The sequence below is a fragment of the Lissotriton helveticus genome, chromosome 10 (assembly GCF_964261635.1).
Source record: "Lissotriton helveticus chromosome 10, aLisHel1.1, whole genome shotgun sequence".
NCBI classification, from domain to species: domain Eukaryota; kingdom Metazoa; phylum Chordata; class Amphibia; order Caudata; family Salamandridae; genus Lissotriton; species Lissotriton helveticus.
This window is the reverse complement of record NC_136071.1, coordinates 131,134,571-131,153,012: the sequence shown is the minus strand read 5'-3', so window position 1 is coordinate 131,153,012 and position 18,442 is coordinate 131,134,571. Positions and strand designations below refer to the sequence as shown.

Sequence of the window (18,442 nt, the reverse complement as noted above, 5' to 3'; positions counted from 1 at the left end):
ACAATTATCCCAATGCACAAGTAAAAGTCTGGCTAATGCATTTTGATGGGTCCTTCAAAAAACCAAATAAGAGATACTCAATTTCTAAAGGTATAATGACTGCTATGGTGATTACACTTTGTTTTGTGTTCCCAACAACATTCTTCCAAAGATGCTTCAATGGAGGCACCCCATTTAAGCTATATTTGATACCGTTGGATCTTGTTCACATTCACGGTCTAAGAAGCAGTGTAAGGGTTTTCCACTATACTGCTCGTCCTCGCACCTGACAAGGGCACAGACTACGCCTCGTCCTCCCTATTCTTTCATCCTCCTGCCATGCCCGGCATTCTTCGACTACATGGACACCATGGTGACCCTGTGGAGTCATTTTCATCTGCGGCGTTTCACCTTGATCAATTCCGCACAAGGGATTGTGGGGCGATATTCTCCTGCATCTTGGTGTCTTAGTAAACACCACATGCAAGAGGATTTTACATGATCCACGTTGTCTTTTAACACCTTTAGTTCTCATTCTGAAATAACATGAATTCAGTAATTTCCAGAAAATGGCAGTAAAATTAAACGTTTTTTATTATTTCTTTTGAGTATTTGTCCATTTATTGTACCCAATCCAGGATGGCAGAACCACTTCCGGGAATTTATAACATCCTGTCTAGCATTATTAAAAGTAGAATTCAACTGAGTTCAGTTGCATTGCAATTGTGCTCACTTCACTGCTCGCTCCTGCATTCATGGAATCTCCATCATCTCCTGGGTTTTCCTTGACTCCTCCTTGCTCTTTACCTTGCAGTTTGACCTGAACAGTTGGAAGGTTTTTCTGGTATCCAGTTTTTCCTTCCAGTTGGCATTTATTTTCTAGAGCTGTTCTAGACACTCAGTTCAAATCTGGCATCTAGAAATGTACTTACACAGAACTAATCAGACCAGTGTACCAGAACACACTGCGAGTGTTGCTTTCCAAGCACTAGAGCCTTCTTTTTTGCTAGGTTCAATGTATATTTGTTGAGCTATTAATTGATTAACTACTGTCTTGCACAGTGTTTGTTTCGCCCAGTCTTCGAGTGTTATTGGCATAAGTTGAACAATGATTTAAAAATATTAAATCAAGAAGATTTAAGAGAACAATGGGCATAAGTACTTATTAAAATAATCTATTCATAGGGACAGTGTAAATGTTTCTTCTTAAAAGATATTGAAAGAGACATTGATTATCTAAAGTGCTAGCTAGAGTGAACGTTGCTTTACTGGATAATGGAAAAAAGTTTATTTGCAAGTAAACAGTGATCAGATCTATTATGCCTTGAAACTAATTTATTATGGTTCATTTTTACAAGAGTAATACTATTAAGGTAAAGCATATTGCGCTCTCAAAGATAAAATATATATAGCCATGGCAAAGTACATTTGATGTTACTTAGGGACTTCCAATAATTCACGTTTTCAGCAGACCTGGAGGCCTCCGCAGTTTTCCCATGGAGTTAAACAACCTTTACGTTCCATTGTACAAGCTCGTCACCAAGCCCCACTCTTTTTAATGTCAATATGCGTCCCTTTGCCGAGACTGTACAATCATTTGGATTCTCAATCATTTTGAAAGTGGATGATACCAAAATATTGCTATCCTTCTCCACAGGGCACTGAACAAAATCACAACTCTCACCCAGTCTAAAGGAAGCGGATAATGGGATGGCCAGGTGCTGTCTCGAGCTTAAGGGTGGAAAAACCAAGATGATGCTGTTGGGCAACAACATTAACAATCAGCCGATGTTTGCCTGGCCAGACGGTTTTGGAAATCCAACTAGTCATAAAACCACCATAAAGAATTTTGGTGTCTGGCTAGACAATACACTCACAATGGAATCCCAAGCGAGGAAACTTTCAGCCAGTTGGTATGGGTTACTCAGAATGCTCAGGAAAGTATTAGATCTTCATCCGTTCCGTCCAAAAGGGTGATCGTACAGGCACTTGTGAAATCTCACCTGGACTAGGAGAACTCTGTACTTTGGCTTCTCACACTATGTAATTAAGAGGTTACAGATAATACAAAATGCAGCAACTTCTCTCCTTCTAAATATTCCTAGACTTCAATTGGTACAGAATGCGCTGGCAGAACTTCATTGGCTCCCGACTGAACAACGGGTCCAGTTCAAGGCCCTCTGCATCGCTCAGAGGGCCCATCACAAGAAAGGCCCTTGGCTGATACACTACTTAGTGCAGCCCTATATCCCTGGTAGGACACAGAGGTCCACAAAAGCCCAACTCAAGTTTTAAGTTTATTTTCATTCATGTGTTAGTTAATTAATATCTGTGTACTAAAAAACAGTTATTACAAACTATTTTAAAAAAAAGAAACATTCTGCAATATATCAATATGTAACTGTAAACAGAAACAATTGTTCAAAAGAGTCAGTTTAAAATGCATGGTGTGCCGGGCTTATCCGTACTGAAGCAGGGCATCATCGGCCCAATTCTTTCCAGTTTTCGTTAAAGTGGCAGTGCAGACAGAATTTTGTGCAAGCAAAAACGTTGTGCTTGTGTGCTCCGTCGTGTTAGCTGCCGCCTTTTTGTGTGCTGCTGGGGGTCGCAGTACAGAGGCTAGGTTAACATAGGTTTGGGTTAGGAGCATGTTCAGAGTGCACTGTTCTCCTCAAATGTGATACAGTCTGTTAAGCGATTCATTTTCTGTTGAAGTCTGATTGAATGCTGATCTTAATATCGTTCTTCTATCCTTCAGACTTGCTTTGCAAATGCAGATTTGGTGGACAATGGTCTCCGGGGATTTACCACAAAGTCGGTAAGCCTCTGTACTGATGGTTCGTTTCCAGGGTAGTCGGTATAAGAACTCACTGTATTTTGGCTCCTGCACTATGTAATTAGGAGGCTACATAGAATATAAAATGCGGGAGCCCGTCCCCTTCTAAATATTCCTAAATGTCCATCGCTACAGAATGCGCTGGCAGAACTTCATTAGATCTCGACTGAACAAAGAGTCCCGTTCAAGACCCTCTACATTGCTCAGAGGGCCTATCACAAAAAAAGGCCTTTAACTACTACACTATTTAGTGCAGCCCTATATCCCTGGTAGGACATAAAGGTCCAAAAATGCACAACTCAAGAAAGTTTCAAATATTTGTAGAGTGAAAGTGGGATGACACTCCATTTTCTTTACTGGAGTTAAGTTAAGGAAGCCCTTGCCGACTAGGCTGTGCCAAATGGACCAAGAACCTATTTTTAGAAAATCACTGGAAGCTTGGCTTTACGTGAAGTTGTCTGACCTTGGGACTTAGTGCTTAGATTCAGTGGCGGATAAGTGCCAGTTGGATATTAGGCCTCTGGGTAGCCATGCGTTTAATAAATCGAATAGAATAGAAGCTAAGTAGAATTTGTTAACAGCAAAGTCTTTGCAGTCTGGCAATGAATAGTGATGGAAAATCGTCCAGTTTCTGAGTAACACACTAAAATTGGGAGAGAAATCCGCCACCACACACCATTAAAAAACCCATACCTAATATTCCCAAGGAATGCGCAACCAAACCCACTTTGTCCCATAGAGGAAGTATACTTTTCATAGATGACAACGCTTGTAAACCAGGCAGGGAGACAAAAGATTAAACACAAACAAACCATCCAAACCAAATCCCTCCACGAAAATTGTTGAAAGACACTGCAGCGCCAAGGTGAGACACAATATCACAGCTCTTGCCTTTGCTGCATCAATTTCTGATTTGTAGGGGAGTCAATATTCAGCACTTCTAATCTCAGTGTCTTGTATGTGCACTACACTCAAAAGCTTAAAATATAAATACATAAAATTGTTCGACAAGACTCCACTCACAAAACACCAGAACATACCCTCACAATCACGGTATCACTTTAAAGGGGAATTACCTGCAATACATTGAATATTAAATGGTGGACTCCACAAGAGTCAACTTACAGTGGAAAAAGTGGAATTTGGAAGTGAAGTGCAATTACATCTACAGAAGAAACATCAATGATGGTCTTCTATACAAATTTGTGAATATCTTTCTTATTTTATTTAAAGTGGAAATTCAAATGTATGAATGGAGCCCATGTATCTACAATATCATTTTTATTTAATATCACATTTATTTATTTAATTCACCATATTTAAAATTCATACGGCTTTCCAATATCACTCAAAATAAACAAACGCTGCTTAGGAAAAAGAATGTATATTTAAATAAGAGACATTAAAATTACCTTATATCGTATACCGGTGGCCTCAGGTCATGAGGACCATGAGCAAAGGCACAATGGAGTCCATTCTTAACACAATGTCCACGAGCATCTGTTTCATGGATACATGTGCCAGTCTTGTAATACCTTAGGTGATATTTTCTTTCAGTGTCCCCTGTCGTACGATGTAAATAAGGACAACTGCAAAAGAGAAAACCTGTAAAATCACTTTCTTCTGAAAAATCAATATGAACGTATTAGTAAAAATGTATTCTTTTATTAAAGTGGTGGCCTTGTGCAAGTAGTTATTATTCAGAAATCTTCTTTGCCATTGGGGTAAAATTTCACTTTCTGCATAAAATTTGCATACTGCTACGGAAATTTGCTGTGATTAGCAAATAACAAAAAAAAAGGCGATCACAGAGCCATACATAAATGTGTGAGAATGCATCAGATTTGTTCTACAAATCTCTAAATATCACCAAGAAAATAAAAAACAGTACAAAAACATTATATTTAGGGTGCAAATTATGACGATATGAATCCATGTCCAATTATATGTAAATTATAAAATCAGAGGTCTTCACAAAAACTGCACCTGCCATTTCGTACTTAAGGAGTGTGGGCAACCATTACAATACGTTTCAGATTAAAAGTGTGCTACTGATGTCTTTGCTCTGTGAACTATCCTCTATCCACTTTCTAAAGGTTGTTGGGACACATTTGTCAGTCTGGTGTTGTTTCAGTTATTCTCCAGGTGTGCATAAATGGATTTCTTATGATCTACGGTTCGCCCATGGCTCTTCTCCCCCTACACAGATGAACCACAGGATCAGTTTAAATCTGCTCAACCATGACAGAATACAGATGGGTTAGCAGTTATTAAAGGGGACATTTTAGCCTCTGGTCTCCAAGTGCCTTTATGAACAACTACAATGATGCTATAGCTGTCTAAAATGTCTCTTGAAACCCAGTTTTGACCCATCTATATTACTATTTTTAGGTCTCGCCTACGCAGCGCGCAATCGCTGCTTAGGAGGGACCTATTTTCATCGCTCTGTTCTTTGTTGGAAACTCGTGCATGTTTTGCACTGTTTCCAATAAGTACTCGTGCATGCAGAGCCTTTGCTTTGCTGGAGCGAGCAGCGGCACCATCTGTTTTCAATTATTGTGCCTGCCGCTGCTCGCTCCCACAAGGCAAACGCTCTGCATGCACGAGTACTCTAACTTTTGCAGTCGCGCTTGCTTTACTTGTTCACATTTGTTTTGACACCATTAAGGTAGCTTGCCTCAGGCCGTCACGCCCCAGTGCATGCCTTCCAAAAGCCTATTTTTGTGCTCACACTGCCCCCTAATGGCAGCGCTTGCTCCCTGCACGTTCACTGCAGACAAGCATTCGCTACTAGGAGGGGAAAAGCAGATCTTCAGCTTCACGGTTCGTGTTCTGTCGTCACCACCAGGACCCCTTGTAAAGCTGGACCCAGGGACCTTGCTATGCACAGCTACGGGTCTGCCATGGGAACACCTGTCACAGGCTAGGGCTATGACGAGGGTTCCCAGTGCCTCACATGCATGTGGGCGCTTACCTCAAGTGGGCTGCAAACCCTTTTGCAGATGTGCTGAGGTAGTGAATTTGTCAGTGGTTTATTTTAGAAAAGAGCTCCTTTAAAATTGTCCAAATGTAATACCTTTAGACTGATCTCGAACGTGCCTGTAGATTTACATCGTAAGTGTGAGATGCTAATTTTCAGAAATTGTTCATACGTTCCTTGGCACCTCGGCTGAGACTCCCAGTGACTGCGTAGTTTGAGAATTTCAAATGGTGCTTTTTCTAAAGTTTTTGCCCTGAGTACGCCTTCAAACCTCCTCGTGACCCCAATTTCTACACTCTTTCCACATTCGGAGGAGCGGTCACTCAGGGTGAGCAGTAAAATGAGCTTTCATAGAGTGGGTTTCCAGCTCGTGTGTGAAGTGTCTGCATCGCGAGAGACCATGGAAGGTTTGACACATCCCCAGGACTTGCTGAGCAGCTCCAGGCGGCTTTGATCTGGGGCAGACTAGGTGCCCAGAAGGGTTGGTGGAGGCAGACCCTCGTCGCCAACAGCCCCTCCCCCCCTTTAAAGGCTGCATTATCGCCTTCCCCTTACCATCACCCGGTCTACATTGTTCCACCATTGGCAGGCAATCACGTGGCCGGACGAACCATGAAAGACATACAGTCAATGCAGATGTAACAGGCGTCTTAAATGCCACCTTTCCATAATGTGAACATTCTTCATGTACCGAGCATGACTTTTTGTGCATTGTGAGTATGTCATCCATCGAGTTCACTGCCGTGGAGCTGCTGTGCATGTTTGACTGCCCTTAGCTACTGGCATGTTGCAATGTCCCCTAGTCCTTGTAGTATAATAGTTAGAAGTTTACGTTTTTGCTGTGATCTTCACTTGTAATTGTGTGCCCATGACATCTGTGCATACTGCACAGTTATGTTTGTCACAAGAGGTCTGGTGTAACTATCTAACTCCCTCTCACTAACTCTCTCACTATCTAACTCACTTTAAAAACACTAATTCTAACTCTCTCTCTCACGGACTCTCCCTCTTCAAACTAACTCTCTAACTCGCTCTCTTTCTCTCCCTCTCTCATGGACTCTCTCTCAATAACTGACTCTCTAATTATCTCCCTCTCTCACTAAATAACTCTCTCACTAACTAACTCTCTCACTGAATAACTTTCTCTCACTAAGTCTCTCACTCACTCTCTCACTACCTAACCAACTCCATCATTAACAAACTAACTAACTCGCTAACTATCTCACGCATCCTGGTGCATCACAAAGTCCTTCACCCTGTAGTGGAGTTCCTGCGGAATCAAGGGGTACGGATGACTGTCTACTTGAACGACATCCTCCTCGTGGCACAGTGCCCTCAGACGTTGACCGCGCAGGTGCAGCTGACAGTTTCCCTTCTGCAGAGTTTGGGGTTCATTACAATGGGGACAAGTCAGTTCTCTCCCCGATGTAAAACATAATCTTCTTGGGGTTCGTAGTTGATTAGATCCGCGCATCTGAGTCTCCCGTCTCGGAAGATGGCCAAGATTCGGCATCTGTTGCGTCAAACAGTCTACAGGACCCATACTTCTCTCCGTCAGATTGCCTGGGTGGTGGAGCTGCTTTCCTCGTCCATCCAGGCAATCTTTCCAGGGCCCCTGCACTATCGTACGTTGCATCGCACCACCTCAGGAGAGGTTTCTCGCACGACCAGATGGTTCCGCTGTCGGACGAGGTCAAGGAGGAGAAGTCCTGGTGGCTGGCCCATATGGATGTCTGGAATGGCAGGGCCATTTTTTGGACCGCTCCGGACATTATCATCAAGTCCGACGCCAGCAGGTCGGGGTGGGGAGCTCGCTGCGGCGATTTTTCTACTAGAGGCGTTTGGTCGTTAGACGAGCAAGAGCTCCACATCAACTGCCTGGAACTTCTGGCAGGTTCATTCACGGTCCAGTGCTGGGACAGGGTTCGCTCATGTGTCCTACTCTGAATGGACAAAGTCTCCACGGTGCGTTACATCAACCACCTGGGGGGACCTCACTCTGAAGCCCTGGCGAACTTGGCGAAGCAGTTTTGGGGTTTCTGTTTGGCTCCCCAAATCTCGGTAACGGCAGAGTATATGCCGGGTCAAGCCAATCAGATTGCAGATTGGCATTCCCATCATTTGAGGGACTCCAGTCAGTGGAAACTGGATGCACAGGTTTTTAGGTGGTTGGTCGGTCTCTGGGGCCCTTTTTCGCTAGACCAATTCGCATCTCGCCTGGCCCATCAGCTTCCAACGATCTTCAGCTGGAGACCGGACCCTCTAGCGCAGCCTACGGACGCTTTCCTGCAGGAGTGGGGTCTGGAACGGTGTTATGCATTCCCTCCTTTCTCCAGGATCGTGAGGTTGGCGGATCAGCTCCGCCGTCAGAGGTGGTCCTGGTGACTCCGCTTTGGAGGTACCAAGTTTGGTTTCCAGTTCTTCTGGAACTGTCTTGGGATTTTCCATTCCTACTCCCCCCTCTTTCCTCATCTTCTTCGGAATCCGAACGGAGAACAGCATCACGTGGTCGCTCAGGGCTCTCTCCGCCTCATGGCATAGCGCCTTTCAGGAGACGCTGGTCACTCCCAGGACTTTCGGGACTGGCTGAGGACCTTTTGTCGAAGGCCTGGGCTAGCAGCACCTCTAAGCGCTATCGGTCAGCCTGGATGAAGTGGCTACGTTGGTGTCTTAGACGGGATTTGGAGCCCGTGGTCGCAGGAATCGTTCCTATCTTGAATTTCTTGGCAGAGCTGGCGTCCGATGGTCTGGCGTATGGGACCATCAAAGCTATGTGTTCCGCTATCTCTGTAGGTCACACACCGATTGATGGTTTCCCGGTGGAAGAACATCCTTTTGTTCGTCGATTCTTGCGGGATATACATTTATCTTTACCCCCGGAGCCGCGCTACTCGGTTTTGTGGGATGTCAATTTAGTCCTTAATCTGGTTTTGTCTTGGCAGCATAACAAGTATCTTTCCTTGAAGGAAATCTCGGCTAAATTAGCAATGCTCCTATGTTTAGTCTCTTGTCGCAGAGTTTTGGATGTGCGGGCATTGGACGTTTCAACACGAGTTTTTTCCCCCAGAGGGGTGACTTTTATGATTGGCCGGAGAACGGAATTTGCTTCCAGGACAGTTTTGTATCTGGCTTTTGTTGATATGCCCAAGCTATGTGTTGTGCAGTGCCTCAAGTCATACTAGGACTTAACCTCAGAATAACGCCCTCAGGGCTAAAGACAACTTCTTATTGCTTTAAGGAAACCACACAAGGCAGTCTCTTCCCCCACCATTGCTAGGTGGGTGCGTTGGGTCATGCAGGAGGCGGGTATAGACACAAAGCAATTCGGCGCCCATTCAGCTAGGGGTGTGTTGGCTTCAACGGCTTTTTCCTCAGGAGCTCCCTTAAAAGACTTGATGCGAGCAGCGGATTGGTCTTCGGATTCTATGTTCAAACGGTTCTATTTCAAACCAGTAGTCGATCTGGCACGTTTGGTGGTGAGTAAGCTTTAAAGTAGCATATTCGGAGCCTCCGGTCCGGACATAGAATCGAAATTTGCCTAGCTTAGTAACGGTAAGTTTCAAGTCTATGAAGGACACAGAGGCGAGGTTTATCCCACCCTCGGCACTGTGGTGCAAACCCGCACGTATGGCGGTAAGTAATTATTTTTCTACTTTGTTGCATAGTTTGTGTAATTCTGCTGGCAGTGTCTCTTGAATGCAGTTTGTATTTGGCAATACCGACTTTTCAGACTCTTTACACAGTATTTTTTTGTTTCAGGACATGATGGTTTCAAACAAGATCAGTGACTCAAAGGCGTACGCGCGAAGTAAGAGGAAGGACAACGTTGACGAGGGGTCTTTCTTGGAGTTGTAGACACTGTGAAAGGACTGATAGCTGATATTACCTTATGAACTCATGGATATTGTAGTTCATATGGATTGTTTTTTCCCCTTCAGTGGGATAAAAATGTTGATGACTGTTTTTTGAAGCTGCTGTGAGAAAATGTTATAATTAAAGCGAAGAAAGAACAGCATAATCCTCGCCTCCGTGTCCTTAATAGAATTGAAACTTACTGTTACTAAGCTAGGCAAATTTCGATTCTCCCAATCAAGGCTATAATTAGGAGTGTCCTGGAAGAGTGATCGATAATTATTGAATCAGATACAAACCGATACAATGGGGTTTGGTATTTATTGTGTTTAATAAGTAGTGTGCAGTTAGCCCCCCGAAATGGAACATTACATAACCTAATAATTTTGGTGTTTTCTACGCTGAAACCAATATGCTCCAGTACTTAATAGGACATTCTCATCTGTTCAATTGCATCAGGTTTAACTTGCTGAACTTTAATGGGAAAAAAACAGCAGCTGTTGACTATATCACTCTAATATCACTTGATATTAAACTGGATCAAGAAACAATACATTCATGCTTGATATTTTAGGTCAAGCCCCGGAAGCCAATATTATGCGGTAAATCCTTTATTGCCACTACTCTGAGGCATCTTTAAAGCTTCTAGAAATTAGAATCTTAACACAATCTAACATAATAAAAAACCCCAGCAACCAGTTCTCTTTCTTCTTTTATTGCTGCTGCTCACTCAGATAAGTTCTTATGAGGGGCACTTATTTATACCTGCGCGTATATTTGTTGCCTTTTATGTGTAATGGATTGCTTGTGTGATTTATGGGCATGTTTGTGATTTTCAATCAAGGACAAATGCTGTTTTATAAGTCACATACAGCGTGTGGTTGAATTGATTTGTTTTTTAACCATTGAGTCCGCTGCGCTATTGTTGTAGGGGGGGGAAGCGCTGGCCTTCATGGGGGAAGGGGGCGAAAGATTCAGTGATCAAGAGATTTCTTTTACTTGTATTTTAGATGAGGCCTATCTGCACTGTTTTCACATTTTCAACCGGTACTTTATATGGTTGATATCCGCAAACTGCCAGGGGCCTTGGCAACAGCTTTAACATCTAGACTGACAATTGTGGCTGTGTGTGCATGGTAGCGACCTTGGAATGCTAGACCGCGAACCGCTCATGCTTTGCAGGTGAAATTCTTGTTTGTCGGTTTTTCTTTACGTACGATACACTTCGTTAGTTGGAGTTTGTAAATGTGATCGGACGCTTGGGTAGTTTTGCTAGAAATATTTTAAAACATTTCAGGTATTTTTTATATCTGAAATGTCAACTTTCCTAGGAGTTGTTGAGTGCTGTGGTGACAGATATTTTAACAGAGTGTACATTTGAGGTTTAAGGATGGTTTAGAATTGAAGAGTGTTTTGGTTCAAAAACTTGCCAAATTAATTTTACAACCTCATCATGGAGCAAGGTGAGGGGTCACAGGATTTTTCTCTGGAGCATAAACTTAATTAAGTTATTGAAAAATAACTACTGAGGTGTCGCAAAGAATGGACAGAAAGTTAGAAACGCTGGCCTGAAAGACCCCTAACACTGAGGAAGATCATTTTTTGAGGCACAGTTGGTCAATAAATCTGGTAACAAGGCCTCTCGTAAGAGGAAGCATGTGACAACCAGTGAGGGTATGGCAAAGAAAAAGAAATCCACTTTGGTAGAACATGTTTGCTGTACTGACAGGCAATTGGATGATGCTGCAGGCATCAAGGAAGGGCAGGAAATAGGCACAGATTAGGTCAGTGCTAAAAGATCAAAAGGGCACAAACACAAAATGGTCATTTGTGACAACTCCTCCAGAAGTGTGTAGATGGAACTCTGTTGTTCTTCACATGTTAAGTCGGAAGATGATGTTGGCTCTATGAAAGGGAACAAGCCACCAGAGGGCAAGCTGAAAAAGGAGGATGGGACACTTTGACAGAATATGTCAACCATTTATTAGTTAAACCCCCATTATCTCTTGAGTTGTCACCCTCTGATCATGTGGCGTAATATATTCAATACTGGATTAGAAGCGAGATACCCAAGGAAGTTCGGGTCAGATTGAGGTTGGAATAACCGAAAACCACAGTGGATACGAAAGTTTTGGCGACACAGGAGCTAGATGCTAAGATAATTGCTTTCATTACTAAAGGGGGTTGTGACCTCAGGAAGGGCCTTGATAAGGGTCTACGGTCATGCCAGGACAGGATTTTAGACATAGTGAGTCCACTGATGAAGATTATGTGCTCAATCAATCAATCATTTGTAAGGCGCACTACATACCAGTGAGGGTCTCAAGGCGCTGTGGGGGGGTGCTACTGAGCGAACAGCCAGGTCTTGAGTACCCTCCTAAAGGTCAGCAGGTCTTGGATCTGTAGTAGGCTCAGTGGGAGGGTGTTCCATGTCTTGGAGGCGAGGTGGGAGAAGGATCTCCCACAAGTGGTTGTTCTACGGATGCGCGGGACGGTGGCGAGTGAGAGGTCAGCGGAGCGTAGCTGGCGGTTGCGGATGTAGAAATAGAGCTGTCTGTTGAGGTAGGCTGGGCCGTTCTTGTGGAGTGCCTTGTGTGAGTGGATGAGGAGCTTGAAGGATATCCTCTGGTTGACGGGGAGCCAGTGCAGGTTTCTCAGGTGAGGGGTGATGTGGCCGTGGTGTGGCACGTCGAGGATCAGTCGTGCCGAGGCGTTTTGAATGCGTTGTATAGTCGTTTGATGAGCTTAGTCGGGGCTCCCATGTAGAAAGTGTTTCCGTAGTCGAGTCTGCTGCTGACGAGAGCCTGGGTGACTGTCTTTCTTGTATCTGTCGGGATCCATCTGTAGATCTTGCGGAGGGTGTTGAAGCAGGAGGAGGAGACGGCGTTGACTTGCTTGGTCATTGAGAGCATTGAGATAAGGATGATTCCCAGGTTGCGTGCGTGGTCGGTAGGTGTCTGGGCTACCCCCAGTGCAGTCGGCCACCAGGAGTCATCCCAGGGTGAATGAAGGGTTGGGGCCAAGGATGAGGACCTCCGTCTTGTCTGAGTTCAGCTTCAGACGGCTGGTCTTCATCCAGTCGGCGACAACCTTCATTCCTTCGTGGATGTTGGCTTTGGCGGTGATGGGGTCCTTGGTGAGGGAGAGGATCAGCAGAGTGTCGTCGGCATAGGAGATTATATTGAGGTTGTGCTGTCGGGCTACGTGTGCGGCCAAGAACTGCATTGATGTGGAGGAGCTTTGACAGTGGATTCAGAGGACAATTTGCCTTCTAGGCAACCCCAGTATGGTATTGTCTAATGAAAAAAGGAAAAGCAACCTGTTAAAAATAGATCGTAAATTAGTAGACCTAGCACGCAAAGATCTGCTAATGGTCTGTCGTTGCCGATGCCTTTATTAAGGATCTTTCTAGATATGTGGGTGCTTTTAGCTCCCTTCAGAAATCTCAGACCGAAATTAAAGAGGTGTTTCAGGAGAGTGTTTTGGGAATGGCCAGAAGAACAAGGAGTCTTTTCTCCAGCCGTGGTCAAGGTATCATAAGAGTCTCCTTTACTTGAGGATTTAGAGGCCATCAGGGACAGTAATCTTAATGCAGAGGTGGATTTTACCCGCAGAGAGCTTGGGGAAGATACAACTGTGGGCACAGAAGGACAGAAGATCAATGGGTAAGTCAGGACCACTCTGTTATCCCCATAAAATTGGGCAGCAGACATGCCCAGATTTTTTTAATTGGTTGCTGATTACAAGGAATCCGTGGGTGTAAAGACTGTTTGTGGATTTCGAATAGTTTGTAGGAAGGCCAGGGGAAAAGTGTATGCCTAGAAGGCTGGTCTTTCCGGAAAAATCTAATGAAGCTGATGGATTTGAAGGTTCAGAAATTGATTGAAAAAGGAGTTGTGATGGAAGAAGAATGAGTGGATGGTTTTATAAGCAATATATTCCTTGTGGAGAAAAAGGACAAGGATATACGTCCAGTAAAAAGTTTGCAAGAGCTGAACAACTTGGTGGTTTACCATCATTTTAAGATGGAAGTGATACACCTGTTGAAGGATGTGTTGCAAAAAGGGGATTGGATGACATGGTTGGACCTGAAAGATGCTTATCTGACGGTTCCGATTTGGGAGAATCATTGGAGGTTTTTGGGGTACCAGTTAAGGAAGAAGTTGTGGAAGTTTGTGTGTCTGCCTTTCGGCCTCTCGTCGGCACCTTGGTGTTTTACGAAGAGCTGCTTGTTTGAGGGAGAGAGGTGTTCGTCTGACCATTTATTTGGACAACATTTTGATTATAGACCAGAACAGGAGTGAGAATATTTTCCATACAAATTTAGAAGTGAGACTTTTGGAGGATTTGGGTTTTGTGATAAACAAAACTAAGACGCAGTTTGTTACAAGTCAGCAAACACAGTTTCTGAATTTTATAGTAGACACAGTGGAAGGGGTATTGAGGTTACTGAAAGAGAAGCTGAAGAGGCTACGAAAGGAGATAAAAAATACTCTCAGGTCAACCAGTGTTTATCTGAGAATGTCAGCCCGTACTGTAGGCCTTTTATCCTCTACTATTCAAGCAATATTCCCAGGGCCATTGCATTATCGGGCCTTACAGATATGGAAAACAAGACACTCAATGGATGGATTGAGGTACTCAGAGAATGTCTGTCTTTCTTAGGAAGCAAGACAGGAGGTGATTTGGTGGTTGAGGAATATGGATGCTAGGAACGGATGCGCAATTTTTGGGGAAAATGCAGATTTGATTGTGTAGTCCGATGCAAATTTGGATGGCTGGATGATTGGGGTGTACGTTGTGGATGCTAAGAACAGGTGGTTGGTGGATGGAGCAGGAAAAGAATTAGTACATAAATTGTTTGGAGTTATTAGCATGTTCTTTTGCAATCAGGTGTTTTGCAGAGCAGACTGTCAAATGTTTAGTGGTTTTGAGAATGGACAATGTATGGGAAGTAAGATATGTCAACAGGCTGGGAGGTCCTTGTTCAAAAGGACTGGCAGATTTAGCAAAAAATGTTTGGGAGTACTGTATAGAAAAGGGCCTGAATGTTCAGGCAGAGCACATTAGAGAAATGTCAACCTCCGTGGTGGATTGGTTTTCAATGAATTTTCACAATTCCAGCGATTGGTTGTTGGAAAGAAGTGTATTCAGTAGTTAGGACCATTTGTGTGGGTCTTTTTCATGTAGATCTTTGTACGAACAGACTTAATTCTCAAGTGGAGAGATTTTACAGTTGGCATCCAGACCCGGTAGCAGCCAGGATAAATGATTTTCTCTAGGATTGGGGAGGTATTCAACCTTAAGCTTTCCTGCCTTTTTCAATGATTGGCAGAGTGACAGGGATGATTAGCAAATGGAAGTAGACAGTAGTGTCGATCACTCCCTTTTGGAGCTCTCAGGAGTGGTACCCAATTATGTTGGAGAGGAGTGTGGATTTTTGCGGTTACTGTTTTTTCCATAGAATTTACAAGGTTCTCAGGGGGTGCTACAGGAGGGCATATAGATTGCCTTGGAGAAAATGGCCCAGCTAGTGTGTGGAAAGGGAATTTGATCCTGTTTCAGCAGATAAAAGTACAAGTTATTAATTTCTTGCCAGTATTATTTGCTAATGACTTGGCTTATAGATCAGTGAACTTGTATAGATCAGCTATTTCAACAGGTCACATTTTGGTGAGCAGTTTTTCTGTAGGACAGGATGCTATGGTGAAAAGGTTATTAAGAAGCATTAGAAATGCTAAACCTCCAGGCACTAGGTGTTCATCCCTTTGGGAAGTCTCAGCGGTTCTGCATTTTCTAGAATCCCGGAGTGAGAATGGAGATTTCAATCTAAAGGATTTGTCTTTGAAATTGATGATGATGTTGTGCTTGCCATACTTCCGCAGGGTTTCAGATGTTCGCGCTTGGGAAAGGTCTTTTAGATCATTTACACCGGAAGGTATATGTTTCCATTTGAGATAGAAAACTAAAACAAATTCTTCAACAATTTTTTATCCATATTTTGATGAGAGGCAGAAGTTGTGTTTGGTACGGGTGTAAAGGAATATGGATGTAGAAAGACATGGTTAGGACCTTCTGGGGTGGAACAGTTACTTCTTTCTTTCAGATATCCACATAAGGCTGTTTCATCACCATTTCTGGCAAGATGGGTGAGAGAAATGATGCATAAATATGGTGTGGATGCTGGTATGTTTGGGGCGCACTCAGAGAGAGGTGCAGCTGCTTCTAAAGATTGCATGGTAGGTGGAAGTTGGCGTTGTGCCGATTGGTCTTCTGGATCTTTATTCAGACTTCTTTACTTTAAGCCGACTGGGAGTGCAGCTAGATGATTGGTGGATACGCTTTTAACTTGCATAATATTGGCATCCGGGTCTTGACATAAAATGTAGATTTTCCACAGCCAATGTGGAATAAAAATCTGGATTTCACTAAAGACAAAGAGGCTAATGTTATCCCTCCCAGACTGTCACCCATCCCTGATTTTATTTATTCTTTTCACTACAGGACAAGTTTAAAAAGGTTGCTGGAGTTTCAATGGAATTGTGTGAAGGTAGGAAGTGTTTTCTTAAAGAAGAAGTATTTCCTATCTTGAGGAACAATTTTGGGAGCATCTTTCCAATCCAAGTTCACAGTTCATAAAAGAAGGATTGCTGGGGGAAGGGAGGTTTATTATATTAGAACTTTTAAGATTCTAAGTTCTAGAAGCTTTAGAGATGCTGATGAGTGGTGGCAATAAAGGATTTACTGCAAAATATCAGCCTCCAGAGCTTTAATAAAATCCAAACTTTCAGCCCACCGTGGCTGTGGAAAATCTATATTATCCAGCTATTATATTTTTGACAGTGAAAATAAGGATATCTCCTTAACTTACAGAAATGATCCATGAAACAATAAGAAGTCAAAGAAGGTACAAACTTAAGGAATCAGGGAGGCTCAAAACAAAGATTGATATGTTCTTCGATAATTGCACTAGAAGACCAGATCAGCAGCCTTCCCATCAGTATCATTAACTAATCTATTAATACGTGCAGGACTGAGGAGGACAGTATGCCAACAAGAAGAGTATGCATTGAGAAGGCCTGACGAAGTTCTGGCATACCAAAACGTCCACTGAAGATGTTGCCATAAGCAGTCAATAAAAAAAGCCCACAAGACAAAAAGTATTGTTTTCCATTATCAGGGCACTGTTTCTGGACACATTATATGATGTTGCAACCCCCAGGAGTAGCCATGGCAATGTCTGGCCCAGAAGCCAAGTTTCAGCGAAGAACACCAATAACACAAATGGCTTTCAAGATGCCATTGGGGCACATAGTAATGCTTAGTGAGGTACAAAACGTTAGTGGGATTGAAGGGGCAGAGTCTGTAAAGAAGTAGAGTGACTGAGCCATCAGTAACTTCATTTTTTTAATATATTTATTTATTAAATGTTGTATCAGCAAACAGTCAATATAAATAAGCAATCATAGAACACAGTCCATCTTATTTGTACCGCTATGACCAAATTTCGCATTGTGCCAACATAATATCATTTAAATACAGTACAGCAGAAGTTCATGTGTTCATATCCATTTAGATAAAGGTGACCACAGCTTCAGACCCAGTATTTTCCTTCTTTTGCCCTTAGAATTGTAGACCGCGGTCTCTAAATGATATGAAGACAATAATCTGGATTGCCAGCTATGAAAAATTGGTGGTTCTGCATCAAGCCATTGAGTAGTTATACCTAATCGAAAGATAGACATACAGATAAAAATAAACCCTTCTTTGGCTTCAGTCCTAAGTCTGTCCACATTTTCTTGTAGACCAAAAATCACCAATTCCGCAGATAATTGCAGTCGGATATCTAAACTATGATTCAAAAAATATTCCACATCCTTAATAAAGTGACTAAGTTTAGGACACTGAAAACACATGTGAGACGCATCCGCGGCATTTACCCCGCATCAATTACATTTGTTCCCTCTTATAGAATTCCACTTTGCCAATTTTTGAGGGGTATAATATCAATCAAAATTAGACATGAAATGTTGGCTCTTTAGAGGGCCATTGAATAAAACGTTTATAGATAATGCAATTATTTTCTCTATATTGATGTTATCTATCCCTAATTTATTTTGCCATTTTGCCTCCCAGACTGAGAGATCATCCCCAGGCTTTTCAATAAATAGTTGGTATATAGGGCCCATTCTGGATCTTAATCGGATTGCTTCAATAACCTTAATCCTATTAGGTATAATCAGGTTTTGAGTTATTTTCTGTTCCAAAAAGCTACGGAGCTGGAGATATTTAAAGAATTCTGTTTAGGCTATTTTACATTTCTGTTGCAGAAAATGAAACGACGCTAACTGGTTCCCCTGAAATAAATCTCCCACTTGACAAATTCGGGCTCGATACCATCTAGCCATTACCTAATCTCTAAAAACCTCTGGCAACAGAGGGCAATTTTTAAGCGGGGTATAGAAGTTTAACTTAGAATAAAGGCCAATTCTCTTTTTTGTTTTCCTCCAAATTTCAAAAGCAGTCAAGATAACTTTACATTTTGTTTTCTTATAATAACTGGGTTTGAGTATACGCACTAAACATTGTCGGGCTTCTCCGCCCAATAACATCTCTTATATTGACGGGCTAGCAAATTCTTCCTTGACATCCTCCTGTAGAAGCAAAACACCCATATGTTGCAATAAAGCTATCCAATGATATAAACGGAAATTAGGTATCCCCCATCCTCCTCTAGATCTAGGAAGCATGCACCATTTGAGAGCTCTCCTAGACAGACGATAACTCCACAGGAA

The 18,442-nt window shown here is 42.8% G+C and overlaps 1 protein-coding gene and 1 long non-coding RNA gene across 3 annotated transcripts in view; one reads left to right on the top strand and one right to left on the bottom strand.

The window, feature by feature from the left end:
- The window catches only part of LOC144786015 (uncharacterized), a 352,278-nt gene extending 342,475 nt beyond the window's left edge, over positions 1-9,803 (top strand). The window contains exon 5 of the long non-coding RNA XR_013602075.1: positions 9,555-9,803. This is a non-coding gene — a long non-coding RNA (uncharacterized LOC144786015). The remainder of the gene's footprint in view (positions 1-9,554) is intronic.
- Positions 1-18,442, bottom strand: part of UNKL (unk like zinc finger) — a 513,314-nt gene that overhangs the window by 469,512 nt on the left and 25,360 nt on the right. The window contains exon 3 of one of the 2 annotated variants that reach the window (XM_078664930.1): positions 4,228-4,404. The exons of the other annotated variant lie outside the window; for it this stretch is intronic. Within the exon in view, the coding sequence (XP_078521056.1) occupies positions 4,228-4,404 (177 nt within the window). The remainder of the gene's footprint in view (positions 1-4,227; positions 4,405-18,442) is intronic. 2 annotated transcript variants of the gene reach the window in all.